Genomic DNA, 18,446 nt, shown 5'->3' on the forward strand with positions numbered 1-18,446 from the left:
GGGCCGGAGCAGGCACGTGCAGGGTGGGCTGCCCCTCCCGGGATCCCACACCCTCCCGCAGGGCGCAGGGGGAGCAATCCTGCCTCGCCGCCCTCCCAGGGCGCCTCGCGCGCAGGGGAGAGGGGCTGCTTGGCTGGGGTCTGGCCCCACATGGGCCCCACATGGGCCCAGAGGGAGGGCTTGGCTCCTTCCTGCTCAGCCCCAAGGCCTTGGCCCACCTCACACATCAAGGGACGGATGAGGACTGTCACAGCAAGGCCGCGGCTGTCAGCCTCCCTCGTGATGGATGGTGCAGTGGTCCGCCTGCCAAGGCCCCTCGGCTCAGATCTTTGGTGGGGCGCCCGGGGGAGGCCAGGCCTGGGCCTCATGATGGAGAAGCTGTCTGTCCTGCCCTTGCCCCTGGTTCCCAGGGAGCTGCCGGGGGCCGGAGATGGGAAGGGGGGCTGCCGTCAGCCCCCGCCGCCTCCAGGGCCCGGAGGCCTTCACGAGCACCTCCCGCCCCACTCCAGCCAGGCGGGCCGTGTCCTCTGAACGGCTCCCATGGGCTCGCCAAGCAGGTGACCCTGCAGCTCCCGCGGGCAGGACTTGACGCCGTGGGGGTGGGGGACACAGTCTGCAGGAAAACGAACTTTTTCGTAAAAGACTAAAGAATGTGAAACACAAAATTCCAGATGACGGTTCACCTGGCTGGGAGCTGAGCAGGGGCCGAGGGGCTGGGAGCATCTACGGAGACGTAGGTTTGGGGATCGTTGTAATCTGGGGGCAGGACGGCGGATTTAGGGGTGTTTGTCACAGTTCTCAATGAATGGATACGTGAAGCAGAGGAGGGCCAGGCTAACCAATGTCCGCTGTTGGCCTCGCCCGGTCGTCCCGGTGTCCTGGTGTCCTTGCTGAAATGGACACAACCACACAGCCCAGGGCAAGGCTGACGGGCGGCTCTTGGGAAGCGTGTAGCCCAGAGCCTGGCACGTGGCTAGGGCTCTGCATTCTAGAAAGATCTCCACAGGGTGGAGGATGCACACTGGGAGGTGAGGCTGGAGGCGGGGGCGGGGGGGGGTCGTGGGCGGTGGTGTCTGCAGGTGGCGGTGTCACCCTGTGGGGCGGCGCGTGTGCAGGCCACTCCCCTCTCCACCGCAGTCCGAGAAGCCCGGAGCGCCGAGGCCTCCGGCCCTGACACTGTCCGCCTGGGAGGGGACTGTGGCCCCCCGGGGGGCAGATGGCTGAGCACAGGGCTGGGGCGGCAAGTACACGGATGGACCTCAATGTCCTGATGGGCCAGAAAGCAGAGACGTGGGCAAAACTAATCAAAAATAAATAAAATAAACCCGATGAGAACAGGTCACAAGGACACAGAACGGCCGATGAGCTAAAAGTGGTGTTTCACGTGGAATGTCCTGAGGTTGACGTCTGTGCCGTGGTCAGGTGACCCGTCCAGCTCTGTCCCTTTTGGTCCCTAAGCACCAGCTCTGTCTGGGCCCAGGCCCGCCTTTGCCCCTGTGACCAACCATCTACAGACCTCTCTGTCACCCTGCTCCCCAGCCCCCACGACCTCCTCTGCACGGCCTCCTGCTGGGCCCCCCTCTCCCGACTCTACACGTGGGCGTGGACATGGGCTCACCTGCCTCGCAGGCCTGATAGGCTGGCACCTCTGGGCGTTAGCCCGGCCCTCCCCAGCCCTCCCGGGCATGCCATGCCCGCCTCAGCCCAGCCTGGAAGCCTCACTCTGGCCATGGAAGCCTCAGCCTGGCCCTCCTGCTACCCTCGGGTCTCCTCCTCTCCCTGCCAGCTGGACACAGAGGACCAGCCAGGATGCCGAGGTCCTTGGGGAGTAGTGGCCGGGGCCCCGGCACAATCGCAGATAGCCAGAGGGGAGTGAGGGGTTCTTCGTCACAGCTGCCGGCCTTCCCCGATGACCAGGGTCCCTGTATCAGTGTCCTGAGCTGCCGTGAGAAAGCACCACGGATCGGGCAGCTCGAACTTCGGACATTTACTATCCCCAGACCCAGGTGTGGGCGGGCGGTTCCCCCCGAGACCTCTCTCCTTGGCGTGTGGACGGCCGTCCCCTCCCCGTGTCCCGCAGGGTGGTCCTTCTGTGTGTGTCTGAGTCCTGATCTCTGCTTATGAGGACACAGTCACGGTGGACCAGGGCCCACCCCAGGGACCCCATTTCCACAAAGACCCGTTTCCTAATAAGATCGAGCTTGCCGGTACCGGGGCTTGGGACCTGCACGCGTGGCTTCCGGGGGGAAGCCATGTAGCCAGTGACACTGCCCAGGCTGCCGCTTCTCCAGCCCACCCTGCTGACTTTCTTGGCCTTCGCCATTTCTCCCCTGGACCCTCAAGACCCGCTTCCCATTGTCCGTCTGCCTCTCCCAGCATCCCGCCTCTAGCCCTCGGCCCTTCCGCTACCTCCACGTCACTCGGCCTGTGCCCCCACCCCCGAGGGCAGCCCCCACCGCCCTCCGGCCCTGGGACGCCAGGCGGCCGACGGGCCGCGTGCTGATGCGGATGCTGACGTGTGGTGACCTTTCATCCTCCCGAGGCCCAGCCGATGCTCAGACCTCTGTAGGCCACTCTAGGCCCTCAGCGTTGTGGCCAGGTCCCCACGCCAGACACGCTCTGTCCTTTCTTGGCCTGACCTACGGTGTGTGGTGACCACTTCCTCATTCTTGACTTCTCCTTGCTCACTCCGCCCCCTCTCTCTTGTCCCCTCCCTGGCGTCTTGCCATCCAATGTCACTTGAGCGTGTGGTCCTGACACTGTCCTCCCTAGGGACCATCCCACTGGGGCCTTTGAGGCCACCTCGCCCGTGTGCCCAGCTGCCCCGGACGGTCAGCTTTGATGCCCGCAGGCAGCACGGTCAGTGCTTCCCCTTCTGTCCCACTGTCCTCGCCCGCCTCACCCAGCAGAGCGAGTCCCTTCCCGAGGCTGTGAGGGGGCCTCCGGTCCAGGCCCCCCCCCAGCTGGGCGTGTGGGGGCGTCTGCGGGGCTCCTCGGCTTGTAGACGCATCTCCCCGTCCCCGCCTTCCTGTGCACATGTCCCTGTCCCCGCGTGCAGGCCTGTCCCCACGTTTCCCCATTCCATGAGGACGGTCACATTGGATCGGGCTGGGGACAGACGGAGGGAGAGAGGAGCCCACACCGGGCCTGGCACACGCTTGGTCTCGCCCTCCTGACTCCTTGACATTCTCAGTTTGAACAGAGGCTGCGATTTTCATTTCCGATGGGGTCCCAGGGAGCCAGCCTGGCCTTCGAGCAGCAAATGGCGGGGTGGGGGACCACGTGTGGGGGGCGCCCAGCCTGCACTGGCCCTCCCTCGCCGTGGCAAGGCCGCGTGACGTAGGGGCCAACGTCACCACTAGCCGGAGGGAACCCGAGCGACAGGCCCACTGGGGTCTCCCACTGACCAGGGGCCCAGGCGGTGAGGGAGCTGGAGGTTCATGCCCTGGGGATGCTGGCCGGGGTGCTGGGGCCTGACCCCACGCAGATGGACAGGCACTCTGGGGGCCCCACTGCCTCCGCTGGCCCCCAAGCCACTCTCCTGCCCCCTTTGCCTGGGGGCCCTCCATGTCCCTTCCTGTTGGATTTCTCAGACCACCACTGGCCAGGGCTTGGCAAGATGGCCTGGGGCCTCCTCTTCCCACCTGGTAGGCCCAAGGGTTAGCCCACGTGAGCGAGGGCAGTCCCTGCCACCTGTGTGGCTGTCCCAACTTGGCCAAATGGCAGAGAGCTCGAGGCCGCCCAGCTTTGGGGTCTGGCTGCCACGGCTGCCCACCACCCCCACTCTGGTCGGTAAAGGGCGGATACGGACTCAGTCTTGCTGGTGCCTACAAGAGGAGCCCCTGAACCCCGACCCCTGGAGCCTGAGGACACCGGCTGTCACGCGCCAGTCTCCAGCTCCCCGAGCACGGGGTGAGGGGAGGCAGAGTTGAGGGGACACGGGGTGGGGCCACGGGGAGACCCACAGCCCGGCAGCTCGGGGAAGTCAAGAAAACACATGACCCCAGAGGTCCCCAACAGCGCGGGCCAGTCAGGGATGTGGAGGTGACGGGCTGAAGGCCAGGAGCGAGGGAGCACCCCGCTGTGTGAGCACGCGACCGGGTCCATCCCGAGAGGTCAGGACGCCGAGCGTGGACGCCAGGGGACCAGAGCCACACCCTGGCCCTCGGGACGGCCAGCCGGCACGAAGGACCTCTGCAGCCGTGGCCACCGAGGGACCGGGCGGGGCGTGCGGGGCTCCTGTGCGGGCACCGGGACTCTGGACCACACAGTGTCCCAGTCCCTCCCCCGCTTCATGGGGCCTGTCACCCCAGGCCCCTGCCACTTGCTTAATGCTTCCTGGTGGCTGGTTCTCTCTACTCTTGTAGCAACAACTTAAAAACAACACCCCAACCAGAGCCCAAACCTCAACCTGCAGCCGGAAGGGGGAAGTGAAACCGGGGGGGTGGGGGGTGGGGGCTCGGCCGCCGCCCCAGGAAGCACCCAGAGCCCCGAACACACACATAGCCGCACCGCCCGGACGCCAGGCCCATGGCAGAGGCTCCGAGCCAGGGCTGCTCCGAGGAGCAGGAGTTGCTGCTGGCGGAAGGAGGTGCCGGGTAAGCGCCGGGAGCCGTGCGCCGGGGCCCGCTCGGAGCGGCCAGGGCAGGGGACGCGTGGCGCCCGGGCCGACGGCGCCAAGGCTGTGGGCCGCCCGCCCGGGACCCCGGGCGCTGCAGGCCCCTCCATCTGCCCCTGCGGCCGGGCCTTCGTGGGCAAGGCTGGGTTCCCCGCGAGCTAGCGGGATGCTGGCCTCGATGCGGGGGCCCGGGGCGGACGCGGCCTGGGGGGCCGGGCCCGCGGCAGAGGTAGGTGGGGTGGGAGGCCTGGCCGAGAAGGTCTGCCCGTCCCCAGGGCACTCAGAGCCCTCACGGGGGCTCGGCTGAGCCCCCTCCTCCCTCCGGCGATGGAGGCCGAGGATGCGGCAGGTGCTGTTCCCTGGGGGGACGTGAGGGGGATGCGGGCCGAGGTCGCATGTGGGTTGCCGGCCACAAAGGGCCACTCGTGCTGCCATAGCTGCCAGAGCTGGACGGAGAAAGCCCGGGGCCTCTCCGGGAGGCAGCTGAGCTGGGCGTCGTGGGGCTGCTGGGGGCCTGGCCTGTGCAGAGTGGAGGGTCCCGGGCTGGCCGGGGCTGGCCGGGGCTGGCGTCCAGGCCCAGCCACGCCTTGGGGATCCGACCACCCAGGGTGTAAGCCCCAGGGAGATGGGAGTGGTCAGACCTGGCACAGCGGGGAGCGGCCTAGAGCCCCAGGACAGAGTCCCAGCGGCCCAGGGCGGATTGCCACCTGCCCCTGGGCAGCGGAGGGGAGGGGCGGCCACGGGCAGGGCCCCCACAGCCTCGGGGCCGACTTCCGAAGCAGATTCCGACTCTAGCTCTTCTGCTGCAGGCTGGCGGCAGCCATATCTGCTGCCGTGCTGAGGGTTTTACTGGTGACAGGGACATGAGGGAACATCTGCAGGGCCTGCAGACGTGCGGGCGGCGGGAGGGGAAGGCTGCCGTCTACCGGCTGAACCCCAGGTGGGGCCCGCACACCTGTGCGGCCGAGTGCGGGGGCTGCTGGGGCCTGGGCGGTGCCGGGCAGCCTGGGCCTGGGCCTGGGCCTGGGTCAGGCTGCGTGTGCCGGGCGGGGCTTCAGGGCACGGCGTGCCTCGCAGGGGACCGGTGGCACCCACTGCCCGGGCCGGGGTCACAAGAACTGAGGAGGCGGGGAGGCCGCGGCCCAGGCCGCGTGCCCAGTGGGGGTCACCGTGTCCTTAGGGGAGGCAGGGTGCTTTGGGCGCCCGGCAGGTGACAGGACAGCTGTGTCCCACTCAGCAATAGCTCCTCATGCCAGCATCTCCCTAACCCCGGCTCGCTGTGCTCCTCGGCCACCTCATGCCCAAAGAAGGCCACGGCCGGAGCCGCCTGGCCGGGCGCCCCTCGCCCCCGCCTCTCTCCTTGGGCCATCCTTGAGCACCGTCTCAGCTGTCCCTGACGAGGACGGGAGGGGTGGAGGGAAGGGCCCAGGCTGCCTCGGCAGGCCATCGGGCCGGCCACCGGTGGGGCTGACCCCGAGGTGTCGGTAACTGTCCGGGGGACTGAGGCTGCGCCTGGGTGGGGTCTCGGGCTGCAGAGCCGGCCAGACGCACCTCCGGCCCCCACTCCCGGCTGCCCTGTGGTGAGCCTCCCCTGGTGTGGTTTCGACCTTTCAGAACGAAACTGAGACAGGGCGAGGCGGTTTGTCATTTCACAAGGTGACTGAGGGAGCTGGGAATTTTCCTGTGGAGCGTGTAAAGTCCCCACGACCAGGCAAGGGATGTGTGGCCTGGGAAGCCCCTCCTGGAAGCCCCCCAGGGGTTCTGCTGGGTCTGCTGGGCCCACGGAGGGGCTGTCAGAGTCTCTGGACATTGTCCTGCATGCTGGCCCTGGGCAGACTGTGCCCCTCCAACTGGGCAAATGGGCGGCCCCTCAGACTGCCCTGGGAGGGTCTCGTCCCCCTGAGGGAGCCAGGAAAGCCTGTGGCAGGGGACAGAGGGGACCCGTTGGGTCGGAACCCCCCACGCAGCCAGGCCCCTGGGTGGCCCTCCTGCCCACCTGCCCACTCAGCAGAGCCAGACACCGCCTGGTACACTGGGTGCATGGCCCTGGAGCAGTGGGCAGTGCCAAAGGCCACTCAAGAGGGAGGCGAAGCCAGGCAGAATCCCCTGTCCGCGGGCTTCTGGGGCAGAAGAATCGAGAGGCTGGACGCTGGGCTCCTTCCCAAGCAGAGCTGGGTTGGGCCTCGGGACCTCCAGGTGGGCCTCATCCCTTCCTCCCCTCGGGTCAGGGGGTCTCTGGGGGCCGGAAATTTCCCAGGAGAGGGGGAGGCTGAGCTCAGCCCTGATGATGGACGCCTTCCTCCCCGCAGGGCTGGCGGCGGTCCTGGCTTCCTCCCCCCTCCACCGGCCCCGCCACGTGCCCTCCTGGGCTGGGGGACAAGGGGAGGGAGAGCACGGCTCGGCCCTCACCCCTGCCGATGGAGAGCCAGAAACACTCCTCTGCGCCCCACCACCCGCCGCCCAGGGGCAGTGTTGGGAGAGTGTCGGGGACCGGGCAGGGCAGGCCCCACCGGGATGGCGCTGTGATCTTCCGTGACGCCGCCAGCCGCCGCAGCCGCGGTTCCCTTCTGCCGGAGCAACGGGCCCGTGGGTGGCAGCTGGAGGAGGAGGGGACACGGCTGGCGAAAGCCGCCGATGCCCGGACCAGTGCCCTCTGAGCCCCAGCTCGAAGGCCTCAGTTTCCCCATCTGCACCGCCTCTCACGGCTTCTCAGGCTGCGAGCTCCCTCCCCCGCAGGAATCGCCCACACTCTTTGAGCCGAGGTCCAGCCCGGGGGCCCCAGGACCTCCGTTTCACAGGCATGGACGTTGGCTCCGAGGGCCCAGTCGCCGCTGCCCGAGGGACATGTTCCTCCAGTGGGGTCCAGGCCTGGCCTGGAGCGAGAGCACCCTAACACGGCCTCTCTGCAGGAACTCTGTCTGGGGAGCCCGCACCCCTTGAGGACTCAAGGCTGAGGTGCCGAGACCCGGCAAGGCCTCGGAGGGACCTGGGAATGGCTGGACGGCCCCTCGCAGGCACCCGATGGCCCCACACAGTGCCGCCCACGGCTCTGCACCCGGGGCATGAGGGAGGTGCTTCTGAGGTCCACCCTGGACAGGGCACAGCGAGAAGGCGCCTGGGGCCCTGCCCAGAAAGCAGAAACGGGACTGGGCCTGCCGGAACCAGCCGGTTCTTTCCAGAGGCATCTAGAAAGGATATCCCCAGTCCCAGCACCCAGCCTTTGACGCTAGGGACGCCCCTTCTGGGGGCTTCCGAAGGGCTTCTTGGCGGGGGTGCGGAAGGAGGAAGGCCACGAGGCGACCCGCAGGGGAGTTTCCCAAACTCCCCAAACTCCCAGCTTCCCCTACGGCCGGGAGAGCCGGGGTCTCTGCCAGTGCCGAGCTGAGAGGTGGGAGGAGAGAGCAGCCTGGGGGGCCGTGTGGGGCCCGTGGTTCGTAGGAGGTTAGGGGACAGAGAAAATCGGGCCTCCCTGCCCTGCCTGGCCACAGCCCTGCGGTGCCGGGCACAGCAAGATGGGGGTGGGGGGCAAAGGCCCGGTCCCCTCCGGGGGCCAAGCCAGTCGGCTCCGTCTGCTAACTGCCCCCAAGCTGGGAGATTGGGAGCCGTGGGGTGGTGCGGAGGGTGCTATCTGGTCTTAGGGGCTGGCAGGGAGGGGCCATCTGGGGGCCCAGAGAGTGCCTGTGCCCCCTCCCAGGCGCCCACCTTTCCCCTACCTGGAGTGGGAGGGACTCGGGCGCCCTGGAGCAGGGGCAGCTCTGCGGGGGCAGCAGAGACAGCCACCCCCCCCCGACACCCATACATCACGACCCCCACCTGCCCTCTGGGCCCCCCGTTTCCCTGGTTTCCAGGGACTGTGGGGCCTGCTGTGAGGAGGGGTCCCCTGCACGCGGGCGCGTACAGAGGAGGCCGGGCCCGTGGGGGTGTGACGGCGACGGCAGGGGCCTGGGACGGTGCTCGCTGCCCCTGCCGCTCCCCCAGCGGCCGCGGGGGCTCTCGGTGAGGATGGCGAGGGCGGCACCAGCCTCCGCGCCGCCTGCAGGCGGGGCCTCGGACGCTGCTCCTTCACGCCAGGTGTCCGCGCCCCTCCTCCTCTCCTCCTCCTCTCCCGGGTCCCTCCCGTCAGAAAGAAATGGAATTTGGGTCCGCTGGATCCAGCCAGTTATTCCAGAAGAGTCTAGAAAGAAGGCTTCAGCCTTTCTCCTGGTCCCAGCCCCAACCCACAGCCCAGAGCCATCGCCGTATCCACAGCCCTTCCGCCCCGGCCACTCTCCCTTTGCGTGACCGAGGTGCACATAAGACAGACGAGTGCTCAGCCGTTTGGAGGCTGCCTTCCCTGCAAGTCAGAGACATTGCTCTGTCTGGAGTCACCCAGGAGGAACTGAGGCCACCAGCCCTGATCCACTGCCCCCCCGCCCCATGAGCTCTCACCCTTCCTTGCAACTTCCACTGGGATGCTACTGTGTGAGCATAATTTGTGAGCGGGGACAGGTGTGTGTGGTGATGAGGCTGTTTAAACAAGAGGACAGCCCCTACTTAGGTTCTATTGTGACGCTCAGCCTCCTGGGACACGAGGGTCTTCTCTCTTACCTACTTGGGCCACAATCTTATGAACAATGTCTTAGTCACAAAGACAGAAAAAAGGAAAATAATAGACTCGATGATGGAGAAAAGCGTGAATTAAATGAAAAGTGGATGAAGAAAAGTAGGAAGTAGGAACGAATGGATGGATGGATGGATGGATGGATGAATGGGTGGATAATTGGTGGATGGATGATGGATGGATGAATGGATGGATGGATGGATGGATGGATGGATGGATGGATGAATGGGTGGATAATTGGTGACGGATGATGATTGACACAAATGGACGGATTTTGGATGCATGTAAGTAGTGGCAGATAACAAGTAGACGAGTTCGGGGTACGAATGATGGGGATGAGATGGAGCAAATATAGATATGATGGATGGATGAATGAATGAATGAATGAGTGAAATGGGACGGATGGGCAGTGGACACGGGTAGATGGCAGAGACAGATGGGTGGGTAGATGAGTGGATGAGTGAATGGATAGGTGGGTGGATGGATTGATGGATGGATAAAAGGGTGGATGAATTGGTGGATGGATGATTAAAAATAAATGGAGGGATAGAAGAACATATGTCTGTATGTATGTTTGGGCGGATGGATGGATGAATGGATGAACAGATGAATGGATAGATCAATGGGCAAATGGTCAGTTGACTACACAGACAAACAGACAAATTTATGGCAGAGAGGAACGGCTGACTTATGAAAGCAAAAGAAATGATTGCATAGGACTCTGAGCAAGGTACTCGACTCTGTATCTCAGTTTCCTCACTGAGATAGGACTCTACCTGCCCACAGGGAGTGCATGAGGCTGTATAATAAAGGAGCGCTTGGAAAAGTCTCTGGCATATAATTTCTCGTAGATGGTGGCTAGTAGCGGCGGCGGTGGTGAATGGGCATGGATCGATGTTTGGCAATGTGGGCGGATAAATGGAATGATAGTTGTATATGCGAACAGGTAAATGGATGGATAAATGCAGACATGATATTTAGAATACGTAACAACAGATATGACACACATATTAGCCTGTCAAATGGGTTCTGACTTGAGTCAGTTAAATATGTGATTATATTTATATATTCAACTGTTTTGAACCTTTGTACATCAAGCTGATTATCAGCCCTGGTAGATGAATGCACAGGTGTACCAAGAGATGAATGGACTCATGGATGGATGGATGGATGGATGGATGGACGGACGGATGGACGGATGACTTGGTAGATGAGCATCTGGAATGAAAGCATGGATGGGTGGATTGGTAGGTGGATAGAATGTAGACAGGTAAATGACTGGACAGATGGAGAGTAGTTTATCAGGAGAGGTAGACACATGGATGGATATGGATAATGAATAGATTTTTAGATGGATTGATGGCCATAGAGATAGGCAAATGGAAAGATAGATAGTGAGTAAATAGATGTATGGCCTGATGCTGGATGAACCGCTGAAGAGACGGACGGATCGACAGGCACAAGGAAATCAGAAATTTCCCTCACTGTTTTTTCCGAGGACTCTTCCTCCCAACGACATGTTTCTTAGTGCTTCCAAGTCGCTTTTCAGATAAGGAAAGGCCGATTCCTTCTTGTGAGGCTTTCTTTGGCTATTATAAATAAAATATCAACCCCTTCCAAAATTCCATGTCCTCGGGCTCCGAATCACATTTTCTATAGCATTTATCATCATCTGATATGTTACAGTAAACATTCACTTAATGTAAATATAAATATTTACATCGTTTTGTTCCCCAAAAATGTCAGCCTTGTGAGAGCAGGGACTTTGCTAATGTTGAATCCCCAGCACCTAAAAAAGGAACACGGTAAGTGTTCAAAAAATTCGTTGAAAAATATAGATCAATGGGCGATTATATAAAGATAAATGGAGAGATGAATGAATGAACGATTGGTTAAATGAGCTATGGATTAGGGAATGAATGAATGAACGAATGAATGAAAATAATAGTAAGTAACATTTATTGTATAAGCAACTGCTTTAAGCGTTAACTCATTTGGATGGCTTAACGGGAAACATCGTGAGCCAATATGTATATAGAAGGACAAAGAAATACGTATTTGTGCACAATTGGATGCATGACTTGCTAGATGGAAAGATGGGTGGACATGTGGATGGATGGACAGACAGATGAATGAACAAATGTATGAATTCTAAAATATTTGGAGAGATAGAAGGATGTATTAAAGAATAAACAGCAACCAGATACACACACTGATGAATGAACATATAGGTCACAGTAATGGACATATAGCGAGGGGTTATTCTGTTCCAAATAGATGGATGGCTAGCTGAATGCTTCTTCTAGGTGTTTTATATGCATTAGGACATTTAGAAAGATGGTTGGATGAATGGATGAATGGACAGATGAATGAATGCTTGCTCAATAAGGAAATGTGAAGAGAGACGGATGAACGTGGGTATAACGTATTGATAAGTGCTTGCTTGGAAGAATATACTGTGTTTCCATGGATAATTGAATAGATAGCTACACCGAGAAATTGATAGATTGATTAATGATACATGGAGACGGATAGCTATATACACAGGATGGACGAATGAACGGGTGGATGATGAATGGATGAGTGGATGGGCGAACAGATAGATGGATGAATAGATGAGTGAGTGAATGGGGGCGGTGAACGGATGGATGATGAATAGAGGATGGGTTATAGATGGAGGATGGAGAGATGAATGGAAGAATGAATGGATGAATGGATGATGTATGAATGAAGGGATGGGTGGATGACAGACAGGTGAATGAGTGGGTGGATGGGTGGATGGATGATAGACGGAGGGTGAATGGGAAGATGAAGATAAGATGGAAGGATGAATGAATGAGTGGAGGATAGATGGATGGATGGGTAGATAGACACATGGATGGATGGACAGATAAGTGGGTGGATGGATCAGTGGGTGGATAGGTGGGTGGATGTATAGATAATGGATGGAGGATTGATGAATGGGTGAGTGGGTAGACAGATAAATGAATGCATGGATGAAGGGTTGGATGAATGGGCGAAGGATGGAAGATGAATGGGAGGATGGAAGGGTAAATGGATGAATACATAAATGGATAGATGGATGAATGATAGATAAGTGGATGAATGGTAGAATGAATAGATGATGGATGGGTGGATAGATGGGTAGATGGAGGATGGATAAATGGATGGATAGATGATGGATGAGTAGATTGGCGTGTAGATGAGTGAATAGGTACACAGATAAATGGCTAAACGAAGAAGTAGGTGGATGACTGATGGGAGGACTGATGGGAGGATGGAGGGATGATGGATGAGTGAATAAACGTGTGGATGGACGCACGGATAAATGTAGGAGTGAATGAGTGCGTAGATGGGTGGATGGATAGACGATGGACAAAGGATGGACACGATGCTGGAAGGATGGGTGGAGGGATGGATGGATGGGTGAGCAGATAAATGGATCGATGCTTGAGTGGGCGGATGAACGAATGAATGAGTGAATGCATGTACGATGGACGAGGAGCTGCGTGGGGGATGAGAGGATGGACGGATGGTGGATGGGTGATGAATGGAGGACGGTGGGAAGATGAAGGAATGGGTGGGTGGGTGAGTGGGCGCACGAGGGTAGAGGCGAAGTCCAGTACCTGCCCCGGTGTCTCCGCTGGGACACGTCCTCGCTGGGAACCGTGAACCCTGGCCACGGCTTCTACAGCTCTGCTCCCCCACCTCCCGCCTGCCACCTCCCACCAACACGTCTGATAGGAAACGGTGCGATTCTATTTTAAGTTCTTAGGGTCAGGGATTTCCCGCAATCCCAAGGCAGCTCTGTCCCCTGTGGGAATATTTTTCCTTCTTTTGAACCGAACTATGCCTTGGCACGTTTTATTCCTGGCTGTGACTTGGATTCCAGAACTCGGAGCAAGAGGCAGCGGGTGATGGGCAGGTTGAGACGGCCACGAAGCGCAGGCTGGCTTTCCGTCCGGGTCGACCGCCGAGGCCCGTCCTGCGGCCCCTCCTCGCTCCACCAGGACCCCTGGCTGGGGGCTGGGGACGGTGATGGGCACGGCCGCCTGTGCGGCACGCCCCACATCCTCGGCTCCTCCTGGGTTGGGGGGGAGGGGAGGGAAGATGCTCGGGCGCCCCTCCAGGGCTGGCCACGGGACCGGCCTGACGTGTGGGCGGGGGGCTCTGAGCCAGACTTCCTGACCCCCACAAAGTCTCCGCCGGCCAGCCACCACCTGAGTCACTGCGGACCGGAGCCGCGGGCCCACACGGAATTTTTCCGACCGTCGCCGCCACCCCGGGCGCACGCCGCCTTCGCACAGAGATCTGTCCGCGTGTCCACCCGCTCGCCCTGTGGCCGTGACCTGGCCTTGTGCGCACTCGCGTGCCGGCCGCCTCACCCGGGCCGCCTCGGCCCGCAGGCCTGGTCTGTGCTTCTGGCTCGGAGACCTTGGATACCAGCGTGAGCCTCGGTTTCCCCATCCGGGACACGGGCGTGGTGGCATCTGCCTCTCAGAGCCGTTGTGAGCGCTGGTCAGCTGGGGAAGCTTCTGGACGTAAGACTGCTGGCCTTCAGTGAGTCCCCAAGAAAGTGAGTCCAGTCCCCCCCCTTGTCCAGCCACTAGCCTCAAGTGTTCTCAAGTGAGTCACGGTGACTAAGCCCAACCAGAGGAACAGAGGGCTGGGCTGCCGTCTGGGGCCTTGGCCAAAGGGCCAGGGGCAAGGGGGCCAGGGCCAGGGCCCTGCCTGACCTTGTGCCCAGCTGCCACTCCTTGGGAGGATGGACACTGAACCAGAGAGGCTGCGTTGGCATCTGCCTCTCGGGGTCTTGCTGTTCTGACCTCCCAGTGCAGTCTGGGGGCCGGGGCTGGGGAGGGCGGCAGCCTCCCCATTTGGGGAGCAGGGAGGATTCCTGGGGTGCCCAGCCTCCCCCTTGAGGTGATAACAGGAGCAGAGGGCCAAATATCAAACAAAATGGAAAACACAACCAAGAGGAGGGGAGGAATGAGGATGAGGAGTGAGGAGGAAGGGAGGAGTGGAGTGAGGAGGAAGGGGGGAAGGAGGGAACAGAGACAGGACAGAGACACCAGAGGGAAAGAGATATGAGAGAGGGACCAAGTTGTCAGTGAATCAGGAAGAATAGGGGACCTAGAGAGAGGAAGGGGCAGGGGAAATCGGACCAGGCGGGGGGGCGGTGAGGGCAGGAGCGATGAACCCAAACGCAGAGGCAAGCAGAGGGAAGGAGGAGGGCCAGAGAGCTGGCCACGGTCGTCACGGGCCGGGCGAGGACATCACGGCCTCGAGGGAAGAGGCAGCCCTGGGGCGCAAATTACTGCTAAGAAGGGGCGAAGTAATGAGGGGCAGGCCTGCACAGGCGTGGCGCGAAGTGTCTGGTGAGGCGGGAGGCGAGACCGTCTAACGCAGGTCGCCAGGTCCACTGGAGTCCATGCAATGGGAGATGGCTCCCGACGCCTTTCCCGTCGTGTGTGCAGTGGTGTGAGGAAGGAGAGGCAGGTGGGTAGGGGCCAGTGTGGTTGGAAGTGTAAAGAAGCTATAAGCCTGAGGGAGTGAGGGGAAAATTGAGAATTCACAGGGTCCAGAGGCCCCGGGATGGGGGACAGAGGGGCACAGGCAGCCCACAAGGAGCCATCCCAGAAGACCCTCAGGGGCCGGGGTGGGTGCCCAGGCAGAGCAGCAGACAGAGAGATGGGGCAGGGGCGTCAGGCGCAGTGAGTGACAGCGGGGACAGAAGGACGGACAGGGACCGAGAGCGAAGGCGAGAGGGGAAGGGGAGAAGACGGGAGAGGAGCGGACGGGGTCCCCGTCGCGGAGGAGGGCAGCGGGCAGAGGGCCAGCAGGACGGGAGCCTGTGGAGAAGGAGCCACAGCGTCCCCGGGGCCCGGGTCGGGCCGGGCCGCTGGCCGGGCGGGTGGAGCAGCTCGGCGCCCCGAGGAGGAGGTCTAGCACGCAGGGCCCGCAGAACCTCCCGAGGTAGGTCCCCGCCGGCCTGGGCCGGGACTCGGAGGTCGGGCCGGATGCCCACGCCGGTGCCACCGCGGCCGACCGGCACCGCTGAGCCTGGGCCGAGGCGGCCATGCCAGGCTGGCCCCGGACGTGGGGCTTCCCCGGCAACTCCCAGGAGCCCGGCCCGGCCCGGCCGAAGCCGCCTGGCGCCGTGGGCGGAGTGAGGGCTGTGCCAGGCTGGCCGGCCGTGCGTCCCGTCCTCCTCACCCGCCCGCCCGCGGGCTCCAGGCAGCGGCCACTCTGCTTGCGGACCTTCCCCTGGCCCCGGGGACTCTGCCCCCGCCCAGTGCTCTCGGGATGAAGAGCACGTGCTCAAGCAGCTTCTGAGGCCTCACCTGTAGTCCCGCTGACCACTGGGGACCCTCCGGTCACCCTTACGTTACTGACGGTGAAACTGGGCTCTGAACCCACTGCCCCCAGAGCACCAGCGCTGGGCCGTGGCACCTGCTCAGGCCAGAACCCCGGCTCCTGCTTCCTCAGGCCTCGGGCCAGCGCCCTTTGCTCTCTGGGCCTTAGTTCGGGCCTATGTAAAGTAGGGATGCTGTGCACCCGCCTCCCAGTGTCATGGAGATGGAGCAGAGGCAAAGGGCCGGGGGCCTGCAGAGCTCGGCCGCGAGCCGGCCGGGGCCACTGGTCCGTGCCGTGGGCTGCTCGCCGCTGCCCTCTGAGCCGCCTCAATGCCCTTCCTCCACCCTTCCCGGCACCGCAGCCCAGCGAGAACGCTGCCCCCTCCACGCAGCCCGCCTCGGCTTCTCCCGCGCCGGGAGGCCTGCGAGCCTGCTTCTCGCCTCCTTTGGCGGTGGGGACCGTGCCGGGCGAGTTCCTGTGGGCGCCTCTCGGCTCTGCCAGGCCCACCCAGGGCCACCTCGGGAGCTTCTCCAGCCATGCCGCCGGGTCCCCGATGACACGGTGCCGGCCCTCTCCCAGGCCCCTCCTGGTACGGCCCGAAGGCTGCCACCCAGGCCAGGACCCACGGGCAGGCTCCCTGCCAGCCCCACCTGCCCGCTTCTGAGGTGGCCCCTGACAGTCACCGCCGGGGCCCCACGGTCCTCTCCAGGCTCCTTCTGGTTGCAACATGTCCTCCTAGGAGTCACCGCTGAATCCCCCAGGGAGCGACGTGGCCACCTCCATGGCGAGCCAGTGCCACTTGACAAATGGGGAAACCGAGGCCTGAGAGAGGAGGGGCACAGCCTCTGGGGGCTGAAGGAATAGCCCAGAGCCTGGCTGGGCACACGCTGCTCGTCACAGGAGGACGTGGGCCGCAAGCGTCCATCTCGCTGTGGCTTTGCCTCCGTTCCTGAGTCCAGCACCAGGCCGTCGCTCTGGGTGGGAAGGGGGCGGCTGCAGCTCGGCCGAGGGTGGGGGCAGGGGGGCCTGCAGGTGGCCCGCCAGTGGGTCTGGGCAGAGGGGTGTGTCCCTTTGAACTCCCTGGGGACTCTCACCGGGGAAGGGCAGGTAGGGGGCGAGGGAGCACCCCTCGTAAAGAGAGGAACGCGTGTCTGTCTGGTGCCGTTAGCGAGTCCCCAGGCCGCAGGTGGACGTGAGCTCACCCTCACGCCCTCCAGGCCCCAGACCCGGCGATGCCCACGGGGACGTGAGAGGCCGTGCCAGGCCGGTGACATCCTGCCACCCTCGCTGTGGCTGGCTGGCGTCTGTCCACGCCTAAGAAATACAGCTCCGGCCTCCGTCGCACAGCTGGGAGAACCTGGCTCGGAGAGGCTGCCGACCGGCCCAGGTCACTCCCTTCCCACCCCTTCACCCTGGTCCTTCGCCGCGGGCCGCCTGGGCTCTCCCAGCACCCACCCCTGGGTGCAGGGGGGGAAGGGACGCCGCCTCTGTCCGTGACGAGCTGGGTGCCAGCAGTGGCCGCGGTGCATCCTGAATCTGGTTTGAGCAGATCGCAAACCACTGAGCCAGGGTGCGTCGGCCTCCCGAACCCACACGCACCCCAGTCCCTTGGGCCATGGCCTCGTATGGCCACCTCGATGCCCACTCCTCTCGGTCTGTCTCTGCTAGCAGGACGCGTCTGGCTGGCAGGCCTGGAGCCCCAGGGCTGGCCATGCGGTCCCCCGTACCAAGCTGCCGCTCCCCCGCCCCCCGCCACTGCCCCTGGGCTTTCCGAGGCTTCCCCAGGCTCCCCTCGGGCCAGGCCAGCTTCAGGGACCGCGAGAGGGCAGTCAGGGGACCCTGGGCCCGCCTGGGCCCCGGATCCCTGGCTTCGTGAGGTGGGGGCTAGGCTGGCACCCTTGCTGGCATCCTGATAGCATGCAGGCTGCCATCTCCCAGGGAGGCTCAGAGGCTGGAGGAGCCTGTGGGGGCCCCTCCGTCACCGCCCTAGGTACTTGTCCGCGGTGGACATGATTGTCATCTCCATGCCTGGCTGTCTCCCCAGGGCACCTGGGCCCGGGAGGCCTTTGGGGACCCCGATGTGGCCAGCAGGGCAAAGATGGGCTGGTAGCCTGCTGGGCTGGCCCAAGGGGACTGAGGGAAGCCAGGCCTCCAAACCACAGTGTCCAAAGGGGCGTGGCTGCCTCAGGCCCCCCCAGGGCCCAGATCCGGGGGTGGAGTGGCCCCGGCCTGGCACCACCTCCCGGCCCGGTGGTCTGTCGGCCAGAGCGGGTGCTGCCCTGGGAGCCGGGCGAGCAGGCAGCAGGGGGCACAGGGACCGAGTGGCCCAGCCCCCTGGGCAGGGTGTCAGGGCAGGAGCCCAGAGCGCTGAGGTTCAGGCCCGGCTCCAGCTCACGAACAAGAGCGGGCCAGAGCGGCGAGCAAGCAGCGGCCGGGTGTACCTGGGGGCCGCCCCGTCCCTCTGCCAGAACCTCGAGAGGGTGCCCGTGACTCCCGGTCCCCGGGGTGGCGTGAGGGGCACGGCCCGCGGGACGACGAGAGGCTCGGCACAGGTTGGTGGTCAGGGGTCGGCCCACGCAGGTGTCCAGGGCCCAGGTGGGCTCCGGGCTGCAGGTGGGAGCTCTGGGTTGAGAGCCCCTCGCAGTCCCCCTGGCCCCAGGCGCGGAGTGGGCTCCGATGCCGGCCCGCCCCGGAGGCGAGGCCGTGGCCCTGTGGGACGGGGAGGTCCCAAGGTGAGAGGCTGGGGACCCGCAGGCAGGTGCCCTGTGGGCTGCGAGGCGCTCCTGCCCAGAGGGACAGTCGTCCAGGTGGCGGGAGGAAGAAGGAGCAGAAAAGAGAAAGAGAAGAGAGTGAGCGAGGGCGGAGGGCGGA

The 18,446-nt window shown here is 63.0% G+C and overlaps 1 protein-coding gene across 1 annotated transcript in view; it reads left to right on the plus strand.

Annotated features, from left to right (window-relative positions):
- The first annotated feature begins 4,462 nt into the window (after positions 1-4,462).
- Positions 4,463-18,446, plus strand: part of LSP1 (lymphocyte specific protein 1) — a 31,393-nt gene continuing 17,409 nt past the window's right edge. The window contains exon 1 of the mRNA XM_039840349.1: positions 4,463-4,598. Coding sequence (XP_039696283.1) covers positions 4,531-4,598 — 68 coding nt within the window. The 5' untranslated portion in view covers positions 4,463-4,530. The remainder of the gene's footprint in view (positions 4,599-18,446) is intronic.

The sequence above is a fragment of the Pteropus medius genome, unplaced genomic scaffold (assembly GCF_902729225.1).
Source record: "Pteropus medius unplaced genomic scaffold, Ma_sr-lr_union100, whole genome shotgun sequence".
Classification (NCBI taxonomy): Eukaryota; Metazoa; Chordata; class Mammalia; order Chiroptera; family Pteropodidae; genus Pteropus; species Pteropus medius.